This window comes from Hippopotamus amphibius, chromosome 11 (assembly GCF_030028045.1).
Source record: "Hippopotamus amphibius kiboko isolate mHipAmp2 chromosome 11, mHipAmp2.hap2, whole genome shotgun sequence".
Lineage (NCBI taxonomy): Eukaryota > Metazoa > Chordata > Mammalia > Artiodactyla > Hippopotamidae > Hippopotamus > Hippopotamus amphibius.
Window position 1 is genome coordinate 24,597,028 of NC_080196.1, and position 20,095 is coordinate 24,617,122.

Here is a 20,095-nt window from a genome sequence, read left to right on the forward strand (position 1 = left end):
ACCCCTAGACAATCAGAGCCTCCACGCCAGGTCAAAGGACCCCTGAGGATCATTTGCTCAACATACTGTGGGGGCTGGATATCATGTGGGCTACGAGGACCTCAGCGATGGGACCCAGATGACCGACTACTCATTTCTTAGTAGCGGTCCCTACACCCTCCACAGCTCACTGCCAGAGGACTCTGGGATCCCACCTCCTTCCTCTGTGGTGACCCCACCACCCAGATCCCACCCACCCAGATCCTCAGACTGGACCCTTAGGCCCTGCTCTCTGCTACCCCCAGCCCCTGAACTTAGGAGCTTTGCAGCCCCAGCCCCAAGTCTCATTTCTACCCTGATGACTGATCCAGAACTTTGCAGTGCTGTAGGCTCAATGTTTGTGTCCCCAGAAATTCATATGTCGAAACTTAATCCCCAATGTATTTGGAGGTAGGGCCTTTGGGAGGTGATTAGGTCATGAGGGTGGAGCCCTCATGAATGGGATTAGTGTCCTTACAAAAGAGACTCGAGAGCTCCCTTCCCCTTCCACCATGTGAAGTCACAGTGAAAAGACAGCCATCTATGAATCAGGAAGAGGGCCCTCATCAGACACCAAATCTGCTGGCACCTTGATCTTGAACTTCTCATCCTCTAGAACTATGAGAAATACATTTCTGTTGTTTATGAGCCACTCAGTCTATGATATTCTGTTATAGCAGCCTGAACAGACAAGGGGTTCACAAGCCAAGGAAGGGTTCCCCAGAGCCCCAGATGCTGCAGCTGAGCCATGGCTGTAATCCGGGCAGCAGCCACCCATGACCCTGCAACCTAGACGGACCCTACTCCCCAGCCCAAGAGGCAGCTGATGGCGGGACGCAAGCCGTCTGCTGTGTTTAAGTGGCAAGACCAAGAATTTGGGGTGGCACTGAGAGAAAAGTCTCAGGAAACCGAGACCAATTGGTGGGTAACAAATACACATCGCAGGAGACCACTGTTATGGACTTAGTTGTGTTCCTCAAAATCCGTATGTTGAAGCCCTAACCTCCCAATATGATGGTATTTTTTTAATTGGGGTATAGTTGATATACAAAGTTATGTAAGTTTCAGGTGTTCAACACAGTGATTCATAATTTTTAAAGGTTATATTCCATGTATAGTTATTATAAGGTATTGGCTGTGCTGTACAATATATCCTTGTAACATTTATTTTATACATAGTAATTTATACCTCTTAAGCCCCACCCCTATCTTGCCCCTCCCCCCCTTCCCTTTCCCCACTGGTAACCACTAGTTTGTTCTCTATATCTGTGAGTCTGTTTCTTTTCTTTTCTTTTTTGGCTGCACTGCAAGGCTTAGTTGCCCGACCAGGGATTGAACCTGGGCCACACCAATGAAAGCACCGAGTCCTAACCACTGGACTGCCAAGGAAATCCCTGTTTCTTTTTTGTCACATTCACTACTATGTTTTATTTTTTAGATTCCACGTATAAGTGATATCATACAGTATTTGTTTTTCTCTGTCTGGCTTATTTCACTTAGCATAATACCCTTCAAGTCCATCCATGTTGTTGCAAATGGCAATATTTCATCCTTTTTATGGCTGAGTAGTATTCCGTTCGATATATATATATCAGTCACTCATCTTCTTTATCCACTCATCTGTTGACGGACACTAGGTTGCTTCCATATCGGGTTTTTTTTTTTGAATTATTTATTTTTATTTATTGGCTGTGTTAGGTCTTTGTTGCTGCACATGGGCTTTCTCTAGTTGATGCGAGCAGGGGCTACTCTTCATTGCGGTGTGATGGCTCCTCAGTGCAGTGGCTTCTCTTGTGGAGCATGGGCTCAAGGAGCGTGGGCTTCAATAGTTGTGGCTCACAGGCTCTAGAGCACAGGCTCAATAGTTGTGGCGCACGGGCTTAGTTGCTCCACGGCATGTGGAATCTTCCCAGAGCAGGGCTTGAACCCGTGTCCCCCGCATTGGCAGGCGAATTCTTAACCAGTGCACCACCTAGGAAGTCCCATATCTTGTTAATTGTAAATAATGATGCTATGATTATTGGGGTGCATGTATCTTTTCCAATTAGCGTTTTCTTTCTTTTTTTGAATATGTACCCAAGAGTGGAATTGCTGGGTCATATGGTAGTTCTACTTTTAGTTTTTTGAGAAACTCCACAGTTTTCCACAAAGGCTGCACCAATTTACATTCCCACCAATAGTATACAAAATTCCCCTTGTCTCCACATCCTCGTCAACATTTGTTATTCGTGTTCTTTCTGATGATGGCCATTTTGACAGGTGTGAGGTGATATCTCGTTGTGGTTTTAATTTGCATTTCTCTGATGATCAGCAATGTTGAGCATCTTTTTATGTGCCTGTTGGCTATCTGTATGTCTCCTTGGAAAAATGTCTATTCAGGTCTTCTGATCATTTTTTAATTGGGTTGTTTTTTTTGATGTTGAGTGTATGAGCTGTTTATATATTTTGGATATTAACTCCTTAATGGTCATATCATTTGCAAATATTTTCTCCCATTCCATAGGCTGTCTTTTCACTTTGTCGGTGGTTTCCTTTGCTATGCAAAAGCTTTTAAATTTAATTAGGTCCCTTTTTTTTTTTATTCCTTTACCTGAGGAGACAGATCCCAAAAAATATTACTACAATTTATGTCAGAGTGTTCCACCTATGTTTTCTCCTAGGAGTTTTATGGTTTCCCATCTTACATTTAGGCCTTTAATCCATTTGACTTCCTTTTATATACAGAATGAGAGAATGTTCTAATTCCATTCTTTTACATTTAACTGTCCAGTTTTCCCAGCACCACTTATTGAAGAGTCAACGATGTGACTGTGTTTAGAGATACAGCCTTTAGAGATAATTAAGGTTAAATGAAGTCATCAGGTTGGGGTCCTAGTCTGATAAAGCTGGTGGTTATGAGAAAGAGACACCAGCGTGTTCACGCGCTCTCTCTCTCTCTCTCTCTCTGTCTTTCTCCACAAAGGAGAGGCCATGTGAGGACACAGCGAAAAAGACAGTCATCTACAAGCCAAAAAGACAGCCCTCACCAGAAACCAAATTTCCTAGCACTTTGATCTTGGACTTCTAGTCTCCAGAACTGTGAGAAAGTAAATTTCTGTTGTTTAAGCCACCCAGCCTGTGGTACTTAGTTACAGCAGCCAGAGCAGACTAAGACAACCCGCAAAACCAAACACCAGCAAACTCCCCTCTTCACAGACCCGCTTTACAGAAACTTGTCACAGCACTTATTCATTCATTCACAAATACTCAGTTGGCCAAAAAGTTCGTTCGAGGTTTTTCAGGAACATCTTATGGAAAAACTAGAATGAACTTTTTGGCCAACTCAGTATTTAGTGAGTGTCTCTGTGCCAGGCTTTGTTCTAGGACTGATGATCATTTAATCAAAAGAGGCAAAACACTTGCTCTCCTGATGCTTACAGTCTGACAGGAAAGACAGACAATAAATAAAAACATCATAATAGTGGTAAATTATATGGTATGTGTTCCTGTTACCTAAAAACAACTTTCCTATTCTTTCTGTGGGTTGATGGGGCTCAATGGACAGCTCTTCTGCTCCATGTGACATGGGCTTGGACTGTGGTCATCTGGAGGCCCGACTGGTCCAGAACATTCAAGAGGGCTCCCTCACAGGGCGGCAAGTGGTGCTGGTTGTTGGCTGGGAGCTCATGGGGGCGGTTAACCCGGTGGTCTAGATCTCCCTCCACCTGCTTCTCCATGTGGTTTGGCTGTTCTCAACTCAGCACCTGGGTCCCAGGAGGGAGTGTTTCAAGTGCACAAGTCAGAAATTGCAAGGTATCTTATGTCAGAAGCTCAGAAGTCAAGCACTGTCACCCTCTGTGTTCTAGTCATCAAAGCTAGTCATTGGGGACTCCTGTGGTGGTCCAATGGTTAGGACTCTGTGTTTCATTGCAGGGGGCATGGGTTCCATCCTTGGTCGAGAAACTGAGATCCTACATGCCAGGCACCGCACAGCCAGAATAAAAAAAAAAGGTAGTCACTGATTCAAGAAGAGGGGAATTAGGCCCCACCTCTAGACAGGGGATGGTGAGGTTACACTGCAAAAGAGTATGTGGGGCAGTGCTGTTGAGGTCATCTTTGGAAAAAAGAGATCTTCACAGTATGTTAGAAAAAATGATAGGAGATACAGAGAAAAAATACTCCAAAGTCAACAATCAATGCAAGGTGATGGGAGAGGTGGCACTTTTAAAGAGGGCAGTCAGGGTGGGCCTCAGGGAGGTGACAACTGAGCAGAGTTGAAGCAGGTGAGGAACTGAGCAGTGCAGATATTTGAAGGAAGAACATTGCTGGATGACCCTCTGCACATACCCAGGACTCTGCCCCAGGCAGGCACTAAAACTGCAGCAGGATTGGAGGTGGGCACGCTCATGAACAGACTTCTGGCAGAGCAGTGTGGGGTTCTGGTCTCTCTTTTCTGCTCTGGGCTTTGGAAGTCCTGGAGCGGGGGGCAGGGAGAAGGCACTGCCGTATGGAGCAAGACTGGGAGGGAGGGAAGAGGCTGAGGTGGGTCCCCCTCCCCCTGCTCTCTCTCTCCTGCATCCATGCCCCCTCTGCACACCCCTGCCCATGACCCAGGGTTGTGGTAACTGACAAGGAGGACCCTGAGGGCAATCACGCTCTGAGAGGCCAGGCATTAGATTCCTCACCTGCCAACAACATGCTGACCTGGCTGCAGGAAGGGAGGGTACTGAGTGAACTCAGGATTCATGAGGACCTGCCCTGGGGGTGATGAGACACAAAACTTGGGCAGCTGTGGGGGTCCTCCCTGAAGAGGAGCTGAGACAACCCTGACGGGGCCTGAAGGGCCCCCTCAGGGTGATGTGGGGTGAGGTGCTATCAGAGGACGGGGTGAGGGTGGGGGTGAGTAGCATCCAGATGCTGCCAAGCCTCCCTGCTCCTGTACCCAAGGGCCCTCCCTTCCCTCCTAAATGGAGATGTTGGAAATGTCCTCAGTCACCCTCTGGTCATTCACATCTCACCCTCATTTGGAAGTCCTTCTGGCTCTAACCTCCTTTTTTTTTTTTTTGGTTATCAATTTCCTCATCTACCTCCTTCATTCTTGCTGCACTTTCTTTCACAGCCCCAGGTTCTGACCTCTCTTCTCGTCTGCCCTCCAGTGCTAAGAATGGCTCACTTCTCCCTGAAGAGCAGGCTCTGGGCAAGAGGCTGGGCTCTAGCTGAGCTTGGAGAAAGGAAAAGGCCAGTGGTCAGAGAGAAAGGATGGGCACGGACACAGTAGAAATCAAAGGGTTTGGGGAAGTAACCAAGAAAGATGATTCCATATCAATATTTTTCTCTCATAGTCCAAGAGAGCCATCCCACCACCCCACCGCAGGGACAAGGAAAGAGCGGCAGGAACAGAGAAAGATTCCATACGAAAGAAAAAAATAACTGATTCCTTCCTCTGCTGTCTTTTCCTCTTGCCTATCCTTCAATTTTGTACATGTAACTTCTTAACAAAACTTGAAATTTTTCTTTTAGGAAAGTCTCCAATCAGGGAATTAAATTATTAATGTTTAAGCCCTGCAGACTAAAAAAACAGAAGCTTTAAGGAATGAAGGCATGTATGGAGAACTGGCCATTGTGTTGGGTAAGAAAGGTTGCACTAAACAAGCTCTAATGTGGTACTGAAGTGAGAGCCTCTTGCTTGCCTGTGTGAGCTTGGGCAGCTCTTGGAAACTCTGTGTCCTCTTTAGAAAAGAGAAATGAGCACCCAGTGCCCAGATCTTGGCCAAATATCATTCTCCAATTAAAGGAACCAAGGGTCCTTAGGAAAACAGCTGATTGTAGGCCTGAGATGGAAAAAACACTAGATGAGCCTGGAACATCCTGTCACGCCAGAAAGGAAGTCAACTCCCTAAAAATGGAGCATGTCAAAGGGACAAAGGAGCCAACCCGAGAGCTCCCTATGAACAGAGCTGGAACAATTTGAGCAGCAAAATAACAACAGTATTAGATTATAACCCAAAATATAAAATATATACCAACTTTAAACTGAAATATATAAATGATTGAAAAAAATTTTAAAGGGGGGCGGGGGAGGACAAATCTTCCTTACAGAAGATCAAGTAATATATGAAGAGAATCCCCCTTCCAGGAGGTGGAGTTTAATTTCCCTCTCCTTGAATGTGGGCTGGACTTGGTGGCTCACTTCCAAAGAACAGAATACGGAAAGGGAAAAATTACTACTAACTGTAACAGTGGAGAATCTTGGCAGATATAACCTTAATTGAGTGATAAAGATCATGTTGGTATTATGCACCCTTAATATGACGTGATGAGAAGGGCACTTCACCTCTATAGTATTCTTCCCTAAAACTCATAACCCCAATTTAATCATGAGAAAATACAGACAAACCCAGCCTGAGTGACTTTCTCCAAATGATCTGTCCAATACTCTCCAAAACTTTCAAGGTCATGAAAACAGGTAAAGACTCAACAGATCAGAGGAGACTAAGGAGACATGACAACCTAACACATTAAGGTACCCTGGACTGGATTCTGGAACAGGAAAAGGACATTAGTGGAAAAGCTGATGAAATTCAAAGTCTACAACTTAGCTAATAGTATTGTACCCATTTTAATTTCTTAGTTTCTTAGTCTTAACACAGTTTCATTTGATATTAACATTAAGGGAAGCTGGGTGAAGGGTACCATATGATATCACTTACAGGTGGAATCTAAAATATGACACGGGGACTTCCCTGGTGCCTCAGTGGTAAAGAACCTGCCTTTCAATGTAGGGAACGCAGGTTCGACGTCTGGTTGGGCAACTAAGATCCCACATGCCTCAGGGCAGCTAAGCCCACACACCACAACTACTGAGCTTGGGGGCCTCAACAAGAGAGCCCACGCACCCTGGAGACCATGCACCACAACTAGAGAGAAGCCTGTGCACCACAACAAAGAGCCACCGCACCGAAACAAAAGATCCCACATGTCTCAACGAAGATCCTGCATGCTGCAACTAAGACCTGATGCAGCCAAAAAAAAAAAAAAAAAAAAAAAAATTAATTTGATTTAAAAAAAAGGAAAGAAACTCATATGGTTGGGACCTCCCTGGTGGTCCAGTGGTTAAGACTCCACGTTCCCAATGCAAGGGGCCTGGGTTCAATCCCTGGTCAGGGAACTAGATTCCAAAACTCACGATACCAAGTGCTACAACTAAGACCCAGTGCAGCCACATAAATAAAAAAAAAACAAAAAAACCCTCAGATGGCTGAAATGTCTAATCTTTGGAAGGATACTTTATTAGTGCATCATTTAGATTGTCTTACAGAAGTTTCATTTAACAGCTGCTAATCTTTCAATTTATAAATGTGGTTAGTTTCACTTTAATGTTGAATGCTGTGGGTTGTTTAACCTTATACTCGTTTCCCTTATCTGTAACAACAGTAGTTTGGGCCTCTTGTGTCCCAATAATTAGGACTCTAGCCCATGCATACATTGCAGTTCAAAAATGAACCATGTATAACCCTATCACTGAAGACAAGGAAAGCTTCTCTCCTCTGAAATTTTACAGAGATTCTCTGTTCTTTTTCCACTGAAAAATGGGAATCTGCCAGTTAATGGGGAATGTGAGGTCTCTGACCTCATCTAAAGGTGCGTCAGCCCCCCAAGTTCAAGGACCACTGACCTGTAGGAAGGTCTTCCTCTCTGGTTCCCAGACGCCCACACCACCACGGAGACCATCTTCCCTCCAAATTCAGTGTGATGTCCCAGATAGCAAGCTGGTTAGCAGATGCCCACTCTCCAGCAACATTGCTTTCTGAGGCATCTTTTTCCAAGGACTTACCTTTTCCTAGAAGATCAAAGCTGGAACCATCCCACCCCCCTTCTGAGCCACAGAGGTGTGGCTGTGCCCTTCAGCCACAACAGGACACTTCAGGACACACGGCACTAAGTCCAGTATGTATACATAAGGCTCCCACAGTGGGTGGACAAGGCTTTTTTGTTCTAGCGTAGATTTGATGGGAGGGCTCACCAGTTCAACAAAGCTTGAAACCAGTACCAGTGTACAGTGCCCAGACTTATCAAAGAAGGCAAACCCCCACAATGTGCAATGTACAACAGGGACAAGGAAAAAGGTCACTCTGGGTCAGCAAGAGGGAGAATCAATATTTGAGCCAGCTCAATGGGTATGAGCTTTCAAGTCAGGTAGACCTGGGGGTGAAGCCTCCTGGCTTTGTCACCAACCAGCCATGGAGCCTTGAGCACGTGTGGCCCAGAGCAGGCCCCAGCCCATACTTGCTGAATGAGTGCTAAATGAAATCCTCTGAGAACTTCATCTGCCAACCACTAATGCAATTTTCTACCTTGCAGAACTGAGAGAAATGAGTGAGAAAACACAGTACTAAGAAAAACAGACACAAGACATGCTGGGGACCAGAGTTCCAAAGCAAGTTCTGCCCAACCTGGCAGGAACATTTTCATACCAGGGAACATGAGCTCCTGAACTTCTCTGGGGCCAGGCTAGGAGGCGGGTGGGTGCAGCAGAGCAGGGCAGGGGCAGGGCCAGGCACTGAAGCGAGGCCACAGCCCGGAGGGAGCCAGTTCCTGGTGGCTGTTGGGTGGCTCAAGACAGCTCCCTGCCTCACCCGCCATGGTCCTCCCTCTGCCGTGGCTCTCCCGACGTTGCTGCCGTCGCCTCCTCCTGCCATTCTGGCCCCTGGCATTCCAGGGCTCCTGGAGGTGCTGCTCCCAGGGTCCCAAGGCAAGCACAGAAGAGACTACCTCCACAGGCAGTGGGAAGATGTCACCTTCCAGGGTAAGTGGCACCAAGAATGAGGGTGGAGGGTATGAGGGCAATTTGTACTGGGGGGCAGGAAATCCCCTCAATCTCACTCTGTACCACTGGACAGCTGAATGCAGACACTACCCCTACCCCTGGAGCTTGTTGCCTAGTTTCTCAGTTGCCCAGCACCCTCCCTGCCCCCACCCCACTTCAGACCTCAGGGTGCCCTCTACCTACACCCCTCCCTTCCTGCCCAGTCCAGGAAGTCCTTGAACAGCAATTCCCCCTCATCTGTTAATTATTTCTCCGGGCAGGGGGAGGGGTGGGATTGGTTCAGCCAGTCCTCTCCTTCCCACATAGGTCATATAGTAAGTCCAATTACAGCCCCTGGGCTGCGATCTCTAACGACCCCTCTGCTCCCCCCAGATCTAACCCCCAGGCCTATGCATATAAGACAGGAAGCTGGCCTTGGCTTTGCAGTACAGATGACCTTAAACTAATGGAGCTGGAAAACAGGAAAGAGGCAGAATTCCTAACTTACGGTGCCCCTCAGCCCCCTGCCATGGCTGATGCTCCCTCCCAATGCCCCCCTCTCCCAGGATCCTCGGCCCCGCCCCACAGCTGAACAGGCCCACGCTGAGGAGCTGCTAGAGCAGCAGCTGGAGCTGTACCAGGCCCTGCTGGAAGGGCAAGAGGGGGCCTGGGAAGCCCAGGCCCTGGTGCTCAAGATACAGAAGCTGAAGGAGCAGATGAGAAGACATAGAGAGAGCGTGGGAGAAGACGCCTAAGCTTTCCACCAGTTGCCACGTCACCCTCCAACACTGGAAGTTCTGCACACTACCCTCCCCAGCCCTTCAATCAGGAACATCCCAGCCTCTCCCAGGGCACTAAGAAACCAGAAGAAACCACCACAAAGGGCCAGAAATTGGCAAGTAGTGAGAAGCCATGGCCTCTGCACATCCCCCAGTTTGACACCTCCCACTGACCTCGGCCCCACAGCAAGGTACAGTCCCCAGAGGAATTTACTCTGGATTATGCCGTAAAATAACCTCAACCCAAATCCAATAAAAGCACGTAGCGCTTACAGACACCACAGACGCATGTGTTTTTTAGTTTTGTTAAAAAAAATTCTGACAAATTGGGGAAATGGGGGTTTAGGACTGGTGGTGACACAAAAGAGGGAAGCCATAGGGTGGGGGATGGGGGTTGTCAGAGGTTGGTGGCAGTAGTGTCTCCTTCACCCCCATGCCTGGTATCATCTCCTGAAGAGGAACAGACTGTCATATTCCAGAAGGGGTGGGTGAGTCCTCTACCGCGTCTGTTCAACTGAAGAGAAAACATGGCAGTTAGAATAAGGCATGGAAAAGAACAAGCGATGCTGGCAGAAACAGCGCCCTCCCCACCCCCCAACACATGCAGATGTTTGTGTAGTGTGTGGGTCAGAGGATAGATTTGGGGGTAAAGAAAGAGAAATAATTTGATGAGAAGTAATTTGATGAGAGGAGACCCCATACAGAGGTCAACTAAACATCCCAACAGGGCATCAAGATGGGGGTGGTGGGGAGAAGAGGATGACCAATTTGTCAAGTGCCAACTATGCACCAGGGGCTTTAAGAAAAAATTCACTAAGCAAAAGGAGAACCTAAAGGACTGGGGGAGCCGGTTTCATGAAACCATTACTCACTGTAGGAGGAGATGTCTATCTCATCAGGCAGCTCACTAATGTTGACTTCAAAGCGATCCTGCACATCATTGAGGATCTTGGCATCATTCTCATCTGACACAAACGTGATGGCCAAGCCCTTGGTGCCAAACCGGCCTGCTCTGGCCACCTGGAAGGAGATGGTAAGATTGGCAGAACCCAAAGAAGGAAGACATCCAAAAGGAGGAATAAAGACATACGGTATGAAAAGATAAAGAAACTAAAGGGGTGGGAGAGGACACTGGGATACCTTCAAGGTGTGGGGCTTACCCGATGCAGGTAGGTGTCGGAATCCTCAGGCATGTCGTAGTTAAAGGCAATGTTCACCCGCTCGATGTCCATGCCTCGACCAAACAGGTTGGTAGCCACAAGAATTCGTCGTTGAAAATCTTTAAACTGCTGATACCGAGAAAGCCTTTGTGAGAAAGGAAAGCAGAAAAATTTTGAGACTCCCTGCTCTCAAGGGTCTCTTCCTCACAATGACACAAAACATCTTCTCCATCTCTGACTCACCTCTCCTCCTGGGGCATCCCACGGTGGATGGCAATGGCTGGGAAGTTCTGCTCCACGAGGAGCTGGGCCAGGGCAATGCAACGCTGCACAGACTTCACAAATATCACCACCTGTGTGTGTGTGTGTGTGTGTATATGAGATTGGGGGGATGTGCGTCCATGTGGGTGTGTGTGAGAGATTATGTGCAAGAGTTTTCAGTAATTACACTCTTCTAAAAGAATTCCTCTTAGTCCCCATCACACATTTCCTCTTCTGCTCTAAACATTACTTAGCCTTTCCCTCTTGGCTCTGATTTTTCCTGAGCAGACAGACATGCTGCAGAGAAGGTATGGAAAACAGTAACCAAAATTACCAGACATATTAGGAGACAAGGATGAAGCCACCTCATGAGAGTAGTAAAAATTTGAACTAAAGCCTGAAAACACCATGACCAATATTCCCACTCACCAAAACATCAAAAATAAGGACTTACCCTAATTCTAGAAAGTAGCTTTTAGTGCAAGCAAATCACACAACAGGTTAAGTGATGGAACACTTTCCCCTCAGTAAGTAGTACAAGAAACAAGCTTAAAAACCTAACAGGCCTAATACACTTCAGGACTTTTGCCAACTTATTAAAACTCTTCAAGGATTTTATAATTTGAGGTTTATTTTGTTGAATATCTGTGCCAGCCATGGAGCAGAAAAGTAGTTCCCACCTTGCTCACACTCAGCCCCCAAAAGAAGTTTTTTTCTCATTTAATTGAATTTTCATTTAAGAGAATTTCTCCACCATTCTTTTTCACATGACATACATGATTTTCTCAAAAAAGCATATATAATACAAGTTTCTCCAAGGGATGGAGACATGCTCATTCTCCCTACTGGTCCTTGAACAACTGACCTGGTTGAATTCAAGGACATCCAGAAGGTCAAAGAGCTTCCGGTTCTTCTCGTTGTCCTTCAGTTTCACGTAGTACTGCTGCAACCCATGCAGCGTCAGCTTCGTCTCATCATCCACGAAGATCTCCATTGGCTGGGGGGGGAGGGGGGAGGGAAGGGGTGGGGAACGGGAGGAGGGCAGAGTGGGGGGGTTAAACCTGGGGGGGTGGAGGAAGTTGATCTCCAATACACCCCATGGGGGGGATGGGGAGAAGAGAGAAGATTGAAAACCCAACCCCACCCCCAAAAATACCCACATTTTAATGTGGTCTTTTCCACATTAGATTTAATTTCCTATCAGTTGAATTTTAAGATTTCCCAACTGAAAACTTTCATGGAAAAGAAACTTTGCAGGGAGGAAAAGGCATAGTGCAACCACCCAACGGCAAGATGCCATTACCTCAAATGGAGGTGGTGGAGGAAAGAAAACAATGGGAGGTGATTCTTAAAGGGAGAACATGATCCAAACACCTGGGAAATGATGGGAAACAGTGACTCGAGGTCAGAACACCTTCATCAGAGCTGGTTTAATATGGGGGAGAGGACAGGACCACTCCATTTTATTCTCTCAGCTAGGAGAATCACTTCGTCATCAGGAAGGTGGATGTCTTCCATATCCCCATTAGGAAGGTGGAAGATCAGAATCCATCAATGGACATAAGTCAAAATGCCATGTAAAGAGAGGCCAAAGCTACTCAAGAGGAGTAACAACTTGCCCTCAGAGCACAAGGAAATAGTTTTAGGTAAGACTGGTCTCTGAACTACAAATTAAACCACCTACAGTGTTACGTGGAAGATATCAATAAGTGGTGCTAAGAAGCAAATTCAGATCAGTAGTTATTCACTCATCTTCAAAAACAAAACAAAAACAAAAGATACACACACACAACCCTTGAAGGGAAGGAAGGCAGTACTAAAAAAAAAAAAAAAAAAAGGCAGAAATTGACACAAGACTCAACTCCAAAGCCCAACTTTCCTAGCACTCTTCACTAACTTGGGGACATAGTTAACATGAAACCCCAGGGTCCAAGATTTCAGGAAAGGATGTCTCTGTCATGGAAGAAAACCAGAAGCCCAATCTCAGAAGTCAGACTAGCAAAGGTAGGCTTTCCAAAGAGAAGTTCCATGGCTTCTTTCAAATCTAATTTGAGCCCCAAGTACAGCTAGAGAGATATGGTCCCACGGGAAGAAGCAGAGCAGGGAGGGAAAGAACACACTCCACTGCTTACACAATGGCCCCGCCTAGCCCCAGACCCTAACACCCACCTGGTTACATCCAAGTGGAGCTCCTCACTTTACCTTTCCCATATCCCTCTGAGTATTAAAAAAAGTATTTAAAAAATGACAAAAAATCTACCACCCCATTCAGAACACCCCTCCCCACCAACACAAATGGAGGGAAACAGGGAGCACGGCACGCCTTGGGTTCAGGAAAAAAACCGGGAACAGAAAAAGAGGCTGGTTTGGTCCTCAGCTTCCTGGTCAGGTTCCCCGCGGCCTCCGCTGCCGCCATCCACTGCCGGGTGCCGTCCGCATTCCCCCGCCGCGCCATGGTGCTTCTCTGCTGCCGGCTCACATCAACCGAGGCTCCGGATGGGTCGAGGAGGTACGGGTGGGAAGGAGTACGGACTCGGGGATTGAGGTGCCAAAGGCCCCCACCCCTGGAGGTGGGGAGGGAGCGGATTCGTTTGTGCTGTTTGCTCTTCTTTTGGACATGCCCTGCCATCTGTCTGTCCCTCTCTTGCTCTCCTGCCACCGGGAGGTTATGAGTTTGGGGAGCAGAAGGCTCCGGTTGCTCGATGCCACCTTGAGGGTGCGTGGCTGTAGGGGTATGTTGGAGGCGATGGGTGGGTGGTAGGGCAGAAAATCCTGCCCTCCCCCCAAAGGGAGAAGAGGTTCAAAAATGCTGATATTGAAAAAAAAAAAGTCGAACACTACCCGCTCTCACGTTAACCCGACCAAGTCTTCCGGAGTTTCCCTGGCGCCCGCGCAGACCCTAACACTAACTGTCTCTGCCTCTGTGTGTCTCTTCAAGGAGTCATCACTCCCAAATGGGCATGTGCCCCCTTCTTGGCGCTTGAAGGACAAGGGAGTCTGGAGGAAGAGGGCGCGGAGGGGGAGGAGGCAGCGGGCGGGGAGTGGAGGGAGAGAAGGTAGAAGGGTATTTACGTCTTGCATGAACTTGCGGCAGACTGGACGAATCTCTTTGCTCAAGGTAGCACTGAACATCATGACCTGCTTCTCATGGGGGGTCATGCGAAAAATTTCCTGGACATCCCGACGCATGTCTACAAGATAATGAAAAAAACCATAGTAGAAGAGAAGCATAAGTAGTACACAAAAATCAGAGATAGGCTTACCAATCAGGTAAAGACTGTTGGTAAGCAAGTCTTGGTTTGGGGGAAGATTTGCTTCAGGTCTCTCTCTACTCTACTTTCTCCAACCACCATATAATCGTATCCATCGTAATAACACAGTGGAAAGAACAATGGATTTGGATCCAGTTCCAGCTGTGTATTTTAACCACACAAGAAATTAGATGAAACCCCAAAGCCCACAACTAGAAAATGGGGATAGAGCCCACTAGAGAGGCTCACAAAGATAAGTTCTTTGAAAAATGCTTTACAAGGCCCTTCTCCCTATTCCTCTCTCCCCAAGCTCCAACTGTCTACAAACATCGCGCACCTATTACATTCCAGCTGTCAGAGTCCATTCCATGCTTCCTCTGGATCACACTGTCCTATCCAGTCAGGCAAATATGACATCTCTACTTGGAGCCCACCTTATAGCTCGCCATCTAGAACAGCCAAAGATCATTTGGAATGACTTATCTCTGGGGCTATGTCCATTCCTACTCTCTCATTCACCAAATTTGAGCTCTTATAAAACATTTTCCTTTCTTAGCCCCACTTAGCACGCTGGAATACCAGACCAAACAAACTCCCACATTCTCCATTTTAATTCTTAGATCTAGAGATCCATTCAGCTATAAATTCTGACGATACATGCTGAGCTGAGGATGCCAAAAGAGTAGACTGTCTCCTCTTCCAGCTCAAGTTTCTCCCCTGACACCCACTACAGGGATTTACAAAGCAAAGAATGGCAGTATGAGTAACAGCCAACATTAGCAAAGTCCCTCCTCTCAAAGATAACACCATCCTCCTTGATTACTAAGAATGCTTTAAAAGCCTAACAAAGACTGACCAGGGAAGCCAGAGCCATCAGTCATGGGTGATAGATTAAGAGTCGTCCTGGCACTAAAGTGCTCCAGTATCAAATAAACATCATTTGGCTCCAAAAGGCAACTCCCAGATCACTAGCCCAGTCCTAGCACTGCTACTCACCGAGCTGTTCAAGCATCTTATCGCATTCATCCAAGATAAAGTGTTTAATATGTTTGAGGTTGAGGCTCTTATTTCGAGCCAGGGCTAGGATGCGGCCAGGAGTCCCCACGACGATATGCGGGCAGTTCTTCTTCAGCACCTCTTCATCTTTCTTGATAGACAGACCACCGAAAAACACTGCAACCTGCCAACCCAGAAGAAAAGAGTATCTCACAAGGAATGAAAGAATTCAACCTCAAGGTTCCCATCCTATCAGTTTGCTTTAAACCAATTCTTAGAACATTTCAGAGCCAAAAGGAACACAAGAGATCACCTAATCTAAAATAATTATATCCCTCAAATATTAAAGCTAAGAAACAAAACTAACCTGCCCTAAATTACAAAGCTTGTCAGGGCAGTGAGGACTAGCATTTAGTTCTTCTGACTTAATCTAACAATCTTCCTTCCCCAAGACTTCAAAGCCAGGCTTCACTGTAAAAATGAGGACAGCAAGAAATCACCAGTGTCAAGTACCAAAAAAGTTCATGGACATCAAGTTTTCCTAACTTGCCCCAAATTTTTAAACTCCTCTGCATAAACCCTATGAAATTACTGATTCAGGCTAAATATATTACTCCATGTTAAAACCATTAGGGGAATGGTTGTTGAGGATCTGAGCCTTAATACTGTATTAAATAGCACCAGAAACTGCTTTTTCAGTTTCAAGGGGGGAAAGATAAAGGGATCAGACTGTCATGACCCTAATTCTAGAGTAAACCTAAAACCATTAATTGTGGGACAAGCAGGCTTGCAACAAAACAGGAGATACACAGCATCACCTATGAAGAATTCTTGCCAAAAATGTTTAACTTGAGTAAGTTAAGCTTTCAAACATAAATTCCAGTTTAGGGACTTCCCTGCTAGTCCAGTGGTTAAGACTCCGCGCTTCCAATGCAGGGGGCGCGAGTTCGATCCCTGGTGGGGGAACTCATATCCCACATGCCGCGTGACACGGCCAGAAAAAAAAAAGAATAAGAAAAAAAAAATTCAGTTTATAGGAAACACTAGGAGGGAAGAACAAGTTAAAACACCACCACCAGGGAGTAACCAAACAAACCCAGAGTTAAGACATTCTGTAGAACTAGCCTAACCTCTTCAACAAATTGCTAAGCACAATTCTGAGCAAAAGAAAAAGACTATGTCATGACAATTCACATTTGATCTTGACACTAAGACCATCGTCTTTTGAGACCACAAGGTGATGAGTTAGACCTACAGTGGAAAAAGTACAATTCTAGCTCCCCACTGACCTCAACAACAAATGTTTCCAGTCATAACAATGGAAACGGTTTCCTGGTTTTCAATTCACAGAATCAACCTACAAACAACACTGCTTGCTAAAAGGACAGAAAGTAAACCCTAACAAAACTGATAATGTAAGAATATAGATATACCTAACACATCCACACACAGCTTTCAGGCTATACTTAGAAAATTTAAATTAATAGTTTTCAAATTCTGGGAGAAAGAAGAGTGTAAACAAGCTAAATAACCTTTCATGAAAAAGTCAAAAAGGCCTATAAGTTGACAAACTGAGAAAATAGTGCCTAATACTTGGTTTCACAGAACATCAGAACTTAAAAAAGACTGCTGATCTAGAAAGTCTCCAATGCCTCCAACTCCCCACACCCTCACTCCCCCAGGTCTCTTTACCCTGGCTTACCTTGACATTGGGCATGTATTTAGAGAAGCGCTCATACTCCTTGCTGATCTGAAAAGCCAACTCCCGAGTGTGACACATCACCAGTACAGACACCTGCGGGGAGGGGGAAGTATATGGAGATACATACAGTATATCCCTTCACCAGATGTCACAAAAACACACCCAGCAGATCAGAGATGACTACAATTCTGGATCTAAATCATTAACTACAGAATATTCCCATGGCTATCAGTCAAGGATGATAAAGGTCATCTCAGCAACAAGCACTCCTGGCTCTGAATGCATCACGTAGCTGAGACAAAAATATCCTTCCTGAACATTACTAGCCAAAATGCCTTCCCCACCACTCCCCCCAAATGTACCTGCCCAGTAACCGGCTCCAGCTGTTGCAGTGTAGCCAGCACAAACACCGCTGTCTTTCCCATGCCTGACTTGGCCTGGCAGAGGACATCCATTCCCAGGATGGCCTGAGGGATGCATTCATGCTGAACTAGAAGTATGGGAGGAGAAAAGATAAATTAGACTACAGTCTCCAGAGAACTCCACCACCTTTTTCACCAAGTCAAACCCATTTCTCACCACTCAGTTCTTAAGTGGTTCTTGTCAATTTCCAGACCCTTTATACCTCTCTGCTCTCTCAACCAATCAAAGGGATTCCCAAAGCAGACTTTCCCAGTTCCTTCTAGCATTAGCTTCTTTCAGCTCCAGGGCCCAAAGTCCTGCTAACCACCTTCCTGCATCTATCAACTGGTCACCTTAGGTGCCCGACTCTGTCTTAACATTCCTTAATCTATAGCAATCTGTGAATTTTGAGGGCCTGCAACAGGCCATTTCTCCTACTTAGACAGTTATGCTTTGGGTCACATACCCGTGCAACTTTAGACAAAATGAAAAACTTGGTACCTGACCCAAAAGCCAATCATCTTTAAACCAGCCAAAAAGGTTTCCAGAAACCAGAGTTGGCCTTCTCCAAGAGCCCAACCAGCTCCTCTCAGAATATTTCAAATTAAAAATCAGAGAGACAAAATTTAAAACAGACAAAGAGAAAAATCACTCTAAATTGCTTTTGGATCACTAGCACTTACATGCTTTCATGAGTGAAAGACCAACCTATATAAATCTCTCCTATTGTTAAAATAGTTTTTGGTATTTACTTCCTGGTCTATCCTGAATATAAATCTGCATCACCTGAAGAACGATGACCATATCTGTTTCTCCTATCCTTAAAGAGCCTAATCTACACCCAACAAAAAATTTACCTTCTGATGGATGCTCAAAGCCACAGTCAACAATGGCCCGGAGCAACTCTGGCTTGAGCAGGAAGTCACGAAAGCCAGAGCTGTGGATGGAGACATAGGAGCCCTTGACATCCTTCTTGGCAGGGGCCTCAGCCCCATCTCCCCCAGCTGCTGTCTCCACCTCATCATCTTCATAATCCAAGAGCTCATTGTCCACATCGTTCTCTGCCATAACTGGGCCGGCAGGGGAAGAAGGGGAAGGGTCTCTGGATGGGTTCACGAAGAATAAGGGAAGACAGAGGAGGAGAGTGGGGGCTTGAGGAACAACAGAGGAAAAGAAACACACTAGTTTCTGACAGAAGAGCTGGGGGAAGAAAACAAACAGGGAGAAGACTCATCAGTCATGAGCAGATCCTGCACCGTCTTTTCCATCTCCACACTCTTCCCACTTTCCCTAAACTATAAAACACTTACCTGGGGAAAAAAAGTAACAAAGAAACACAAGACATAAAAGTGAAACGCAAACACAATACAGGTAATGAGAAAAGTGGTCCCAGGGGAAGTGGTTAGACCATAGGTTCCCAGAAAAACAGGATTAGAGAAGCAGAAACCGGAAAGTCGGAAGGGCGAGACCAACTTATAGATTCCTGGTCCATGACAGTAGTGAGGGGAAAAAAAAATACATACATGAAAAGCAAAATCCTACTAATGACTTAAGACGGTGGAAAATGGAGATGAAAGTGACAAAATGAAAAATCCTCAATGAAAGACCTTGTGCTTTCCCTATAACCTCAAGCTGTCGACAGCAGCCATCAGCCAAGGGTGATAGATTACGGTCGTCATTGTGTAAAGCGCTCACTTTTCAAAATGAAAACATCATGTGGCTGCCATCCACCTCTCCCAGCACTCCAGCCTCCCACTTAACCACCTCCTTCTGGTGCTTAAGAAATCCTTGTGTAATTAATGGCGGGGGGAGGGGGCTAGAGAAATGGCTCGACCAGGAAGAACCCACTCCTCCATCATACAATAAATAAAAAAGATAATAATCGAGAAACATGTATCCTCGTTCCGGCTAACAGAAGCTTTACCAAGTGATCTGCCATCACTTCTGCGTTACTCCTCAGATGTAACTCATTTCCGAAAAACACACAATGACACCCGTCGTAAACATCTGGAAAACGCTCCAAGTAATGGTGGGCAATCCGAGGTGAGAAAAGTCCAACTAGGCCACAAGTCGGCTTCTCCTTCTATTCCCACCACAGACCGAAAACCCAGAAATAAGCGGGAAGGTGAGAAGAGCCCCGCCCTCCGCAAATGCCCAGGACCAGAGAACGCCTAGCACCGCCTCTCATTGTCGCTGGGTTCCCGGGTAAGCGAGGGGCCCACCGAAACAACGAGGAGCAAAGGAAACACAATGGCGCCCGGGCCACCATCTTGGAATCGGCCCCGTAGCTTCCCTACCTCCCCCCCACCCCGAAGTTTCTTGATCTCGAAAAGGATGCAATCGATGGAAGTAACGACCCAATCAGACTCCAGCGACCAGACCACAGCCTGTACAAGGGTTATCAGCAGCCCGTGTGACAGGATGGCCGCAGAGAAACGCAGATGGAAGCGGATGGTGCCTACGGCCTAAGCTTACCTGAGCAAGGCGAAGGCGTATGGCGACGGCAACAGCGACGAAAAAGGGAACGTGCCTTCACTTCCGGTTCCCGTGTTCTCTCTACCACGGCCTCCCGCCTTCTCGGCTACGAGCGCGCAGACGCAAGGGACCGGAAGAAGGACCTTCCACGGCTCTATAGGTCAGCGCGCTCCAGGGTTGCCTTTAGAAAACGCCTGTGTGGAAAAAAAAATTTTTAAGCCGCTTCTAACTCCTCCGCTAGTACCAGTAACAGAAGGCATAAGGGA

At 46.4% G+C, this 20,095-nt stretch overlaps 2 protein-coding genes and 3 non-coding genes across 6 annotated transcripts; 1 reads left to right on the forward strand and 4 right to left on the reverse strand.

The window, feature by feature from the left end:
* Positions 1 to 844: 844 nt before the first annotated feature.
* Positions 845 to 9,857, forward strand: MCCD1 (mitochondrial coiled-coil domain 1). The gene is given in 4 exon segments (XM_057698173.1): positions 845 to 939; positions 8,475 to 8,613; positions 8,615 to 8,803; positions 9,370 to 9,857. Coding segments are annotated over 4 exon segments (612 nt in total). The 3' UTR covers positions 9,559 to 9,857.
* Positions 9,856 to 19,961, reverse strand: DDX39B (DExD-box helicase 39B). 2 transcript variants are annotated; one of them, XM_057699310.1, is made up of 11 exons: positions 19,830 to 19,961; positions 18,212 to 18,554; positions 17,315 to 17,442; positions 16,953 to 17,045; positions 15,251 to 15,434; positions 14,076 to 14,194; positions 11,869 to 12,000; positions 10,986 to 11,095; positions 10,743 to 10,887; positions 10,455 to 10,602; positions 9,856 to 10,096 (listed from the first exon to the last, which is right to left on the reverse strand). In XM_057699310.1, the coding sequence occupies exons 2-11, from the start codon at positions 18,420 to 18,422 to the stop codon at positions 10,080 to 10,082; spliced, it is 1,287 nt and encodes a 428-aa protein (XP_057555293.1). In that variant the 5' UTR covers positions 18,423 to 18,554; positions 19,830 to 19,961; the 3' UTR covers positions 9,856 to 10,079. The 2 variants fall into 2 exon arrangements, with proteins under 2 accessions (XP_057555293.1, XP_057555292.1); XM_057699309.1 differs by lacking the exon at positions 19,830 to 19,961 and adding an exon at positions 19,279 to 19,633.
* On the reverse strand, positions 15,123 to 15,199 carry LOC130832140 (small nucleolar RNA SNORD83). The gene has a single exon (XR_009048220.1). It is a non-coding gene; the product is annotated as a small nucleolar RNA SNORD83 (small nucleolar RNA).
* LOC130832141 (small nucleolar RNA SNORD83) lies at positions 17,176 to 17,245 on the reverse strand. The gene has a single exon (XR_009048221.1). It is a non-coding gene; the product is annotated as a small nucleolar RNA SNORD83 (small nucleolar RNA).
* Positions 18,998 to 19,075, reverse strand: LOC130832139 (small nucleolar RNA SNORD83). The gene has a single exon (XR_009048219.1). It is a non-coding gene; the product is annotated as a small nucleolar RNA SNORD83 (small nucleolar RNA).
* Positions 19,962 to 20,095: the final 134 nt, after the last annotated feature.

Bases quoted from the DNA above. Each gene is read 5' to 3' on its own strand.
- DDX39B (XM_057699309.1), bottom strand. The intron at 17,443-18,211 runs GTAAATTTTTTG...CCATACTTCTAG, and splicing joins CTTTGAGCATCCATCAGAAG to TTCAGCATGAATGCATCCCT. The intron at 17,046-17,314 runs GTACATTTGGGG...CCCTCCCCGCAG, and splicing joins TGGAGCCGGTTACTGGGCAG to GTGTCTGTACTGGTGATGTG.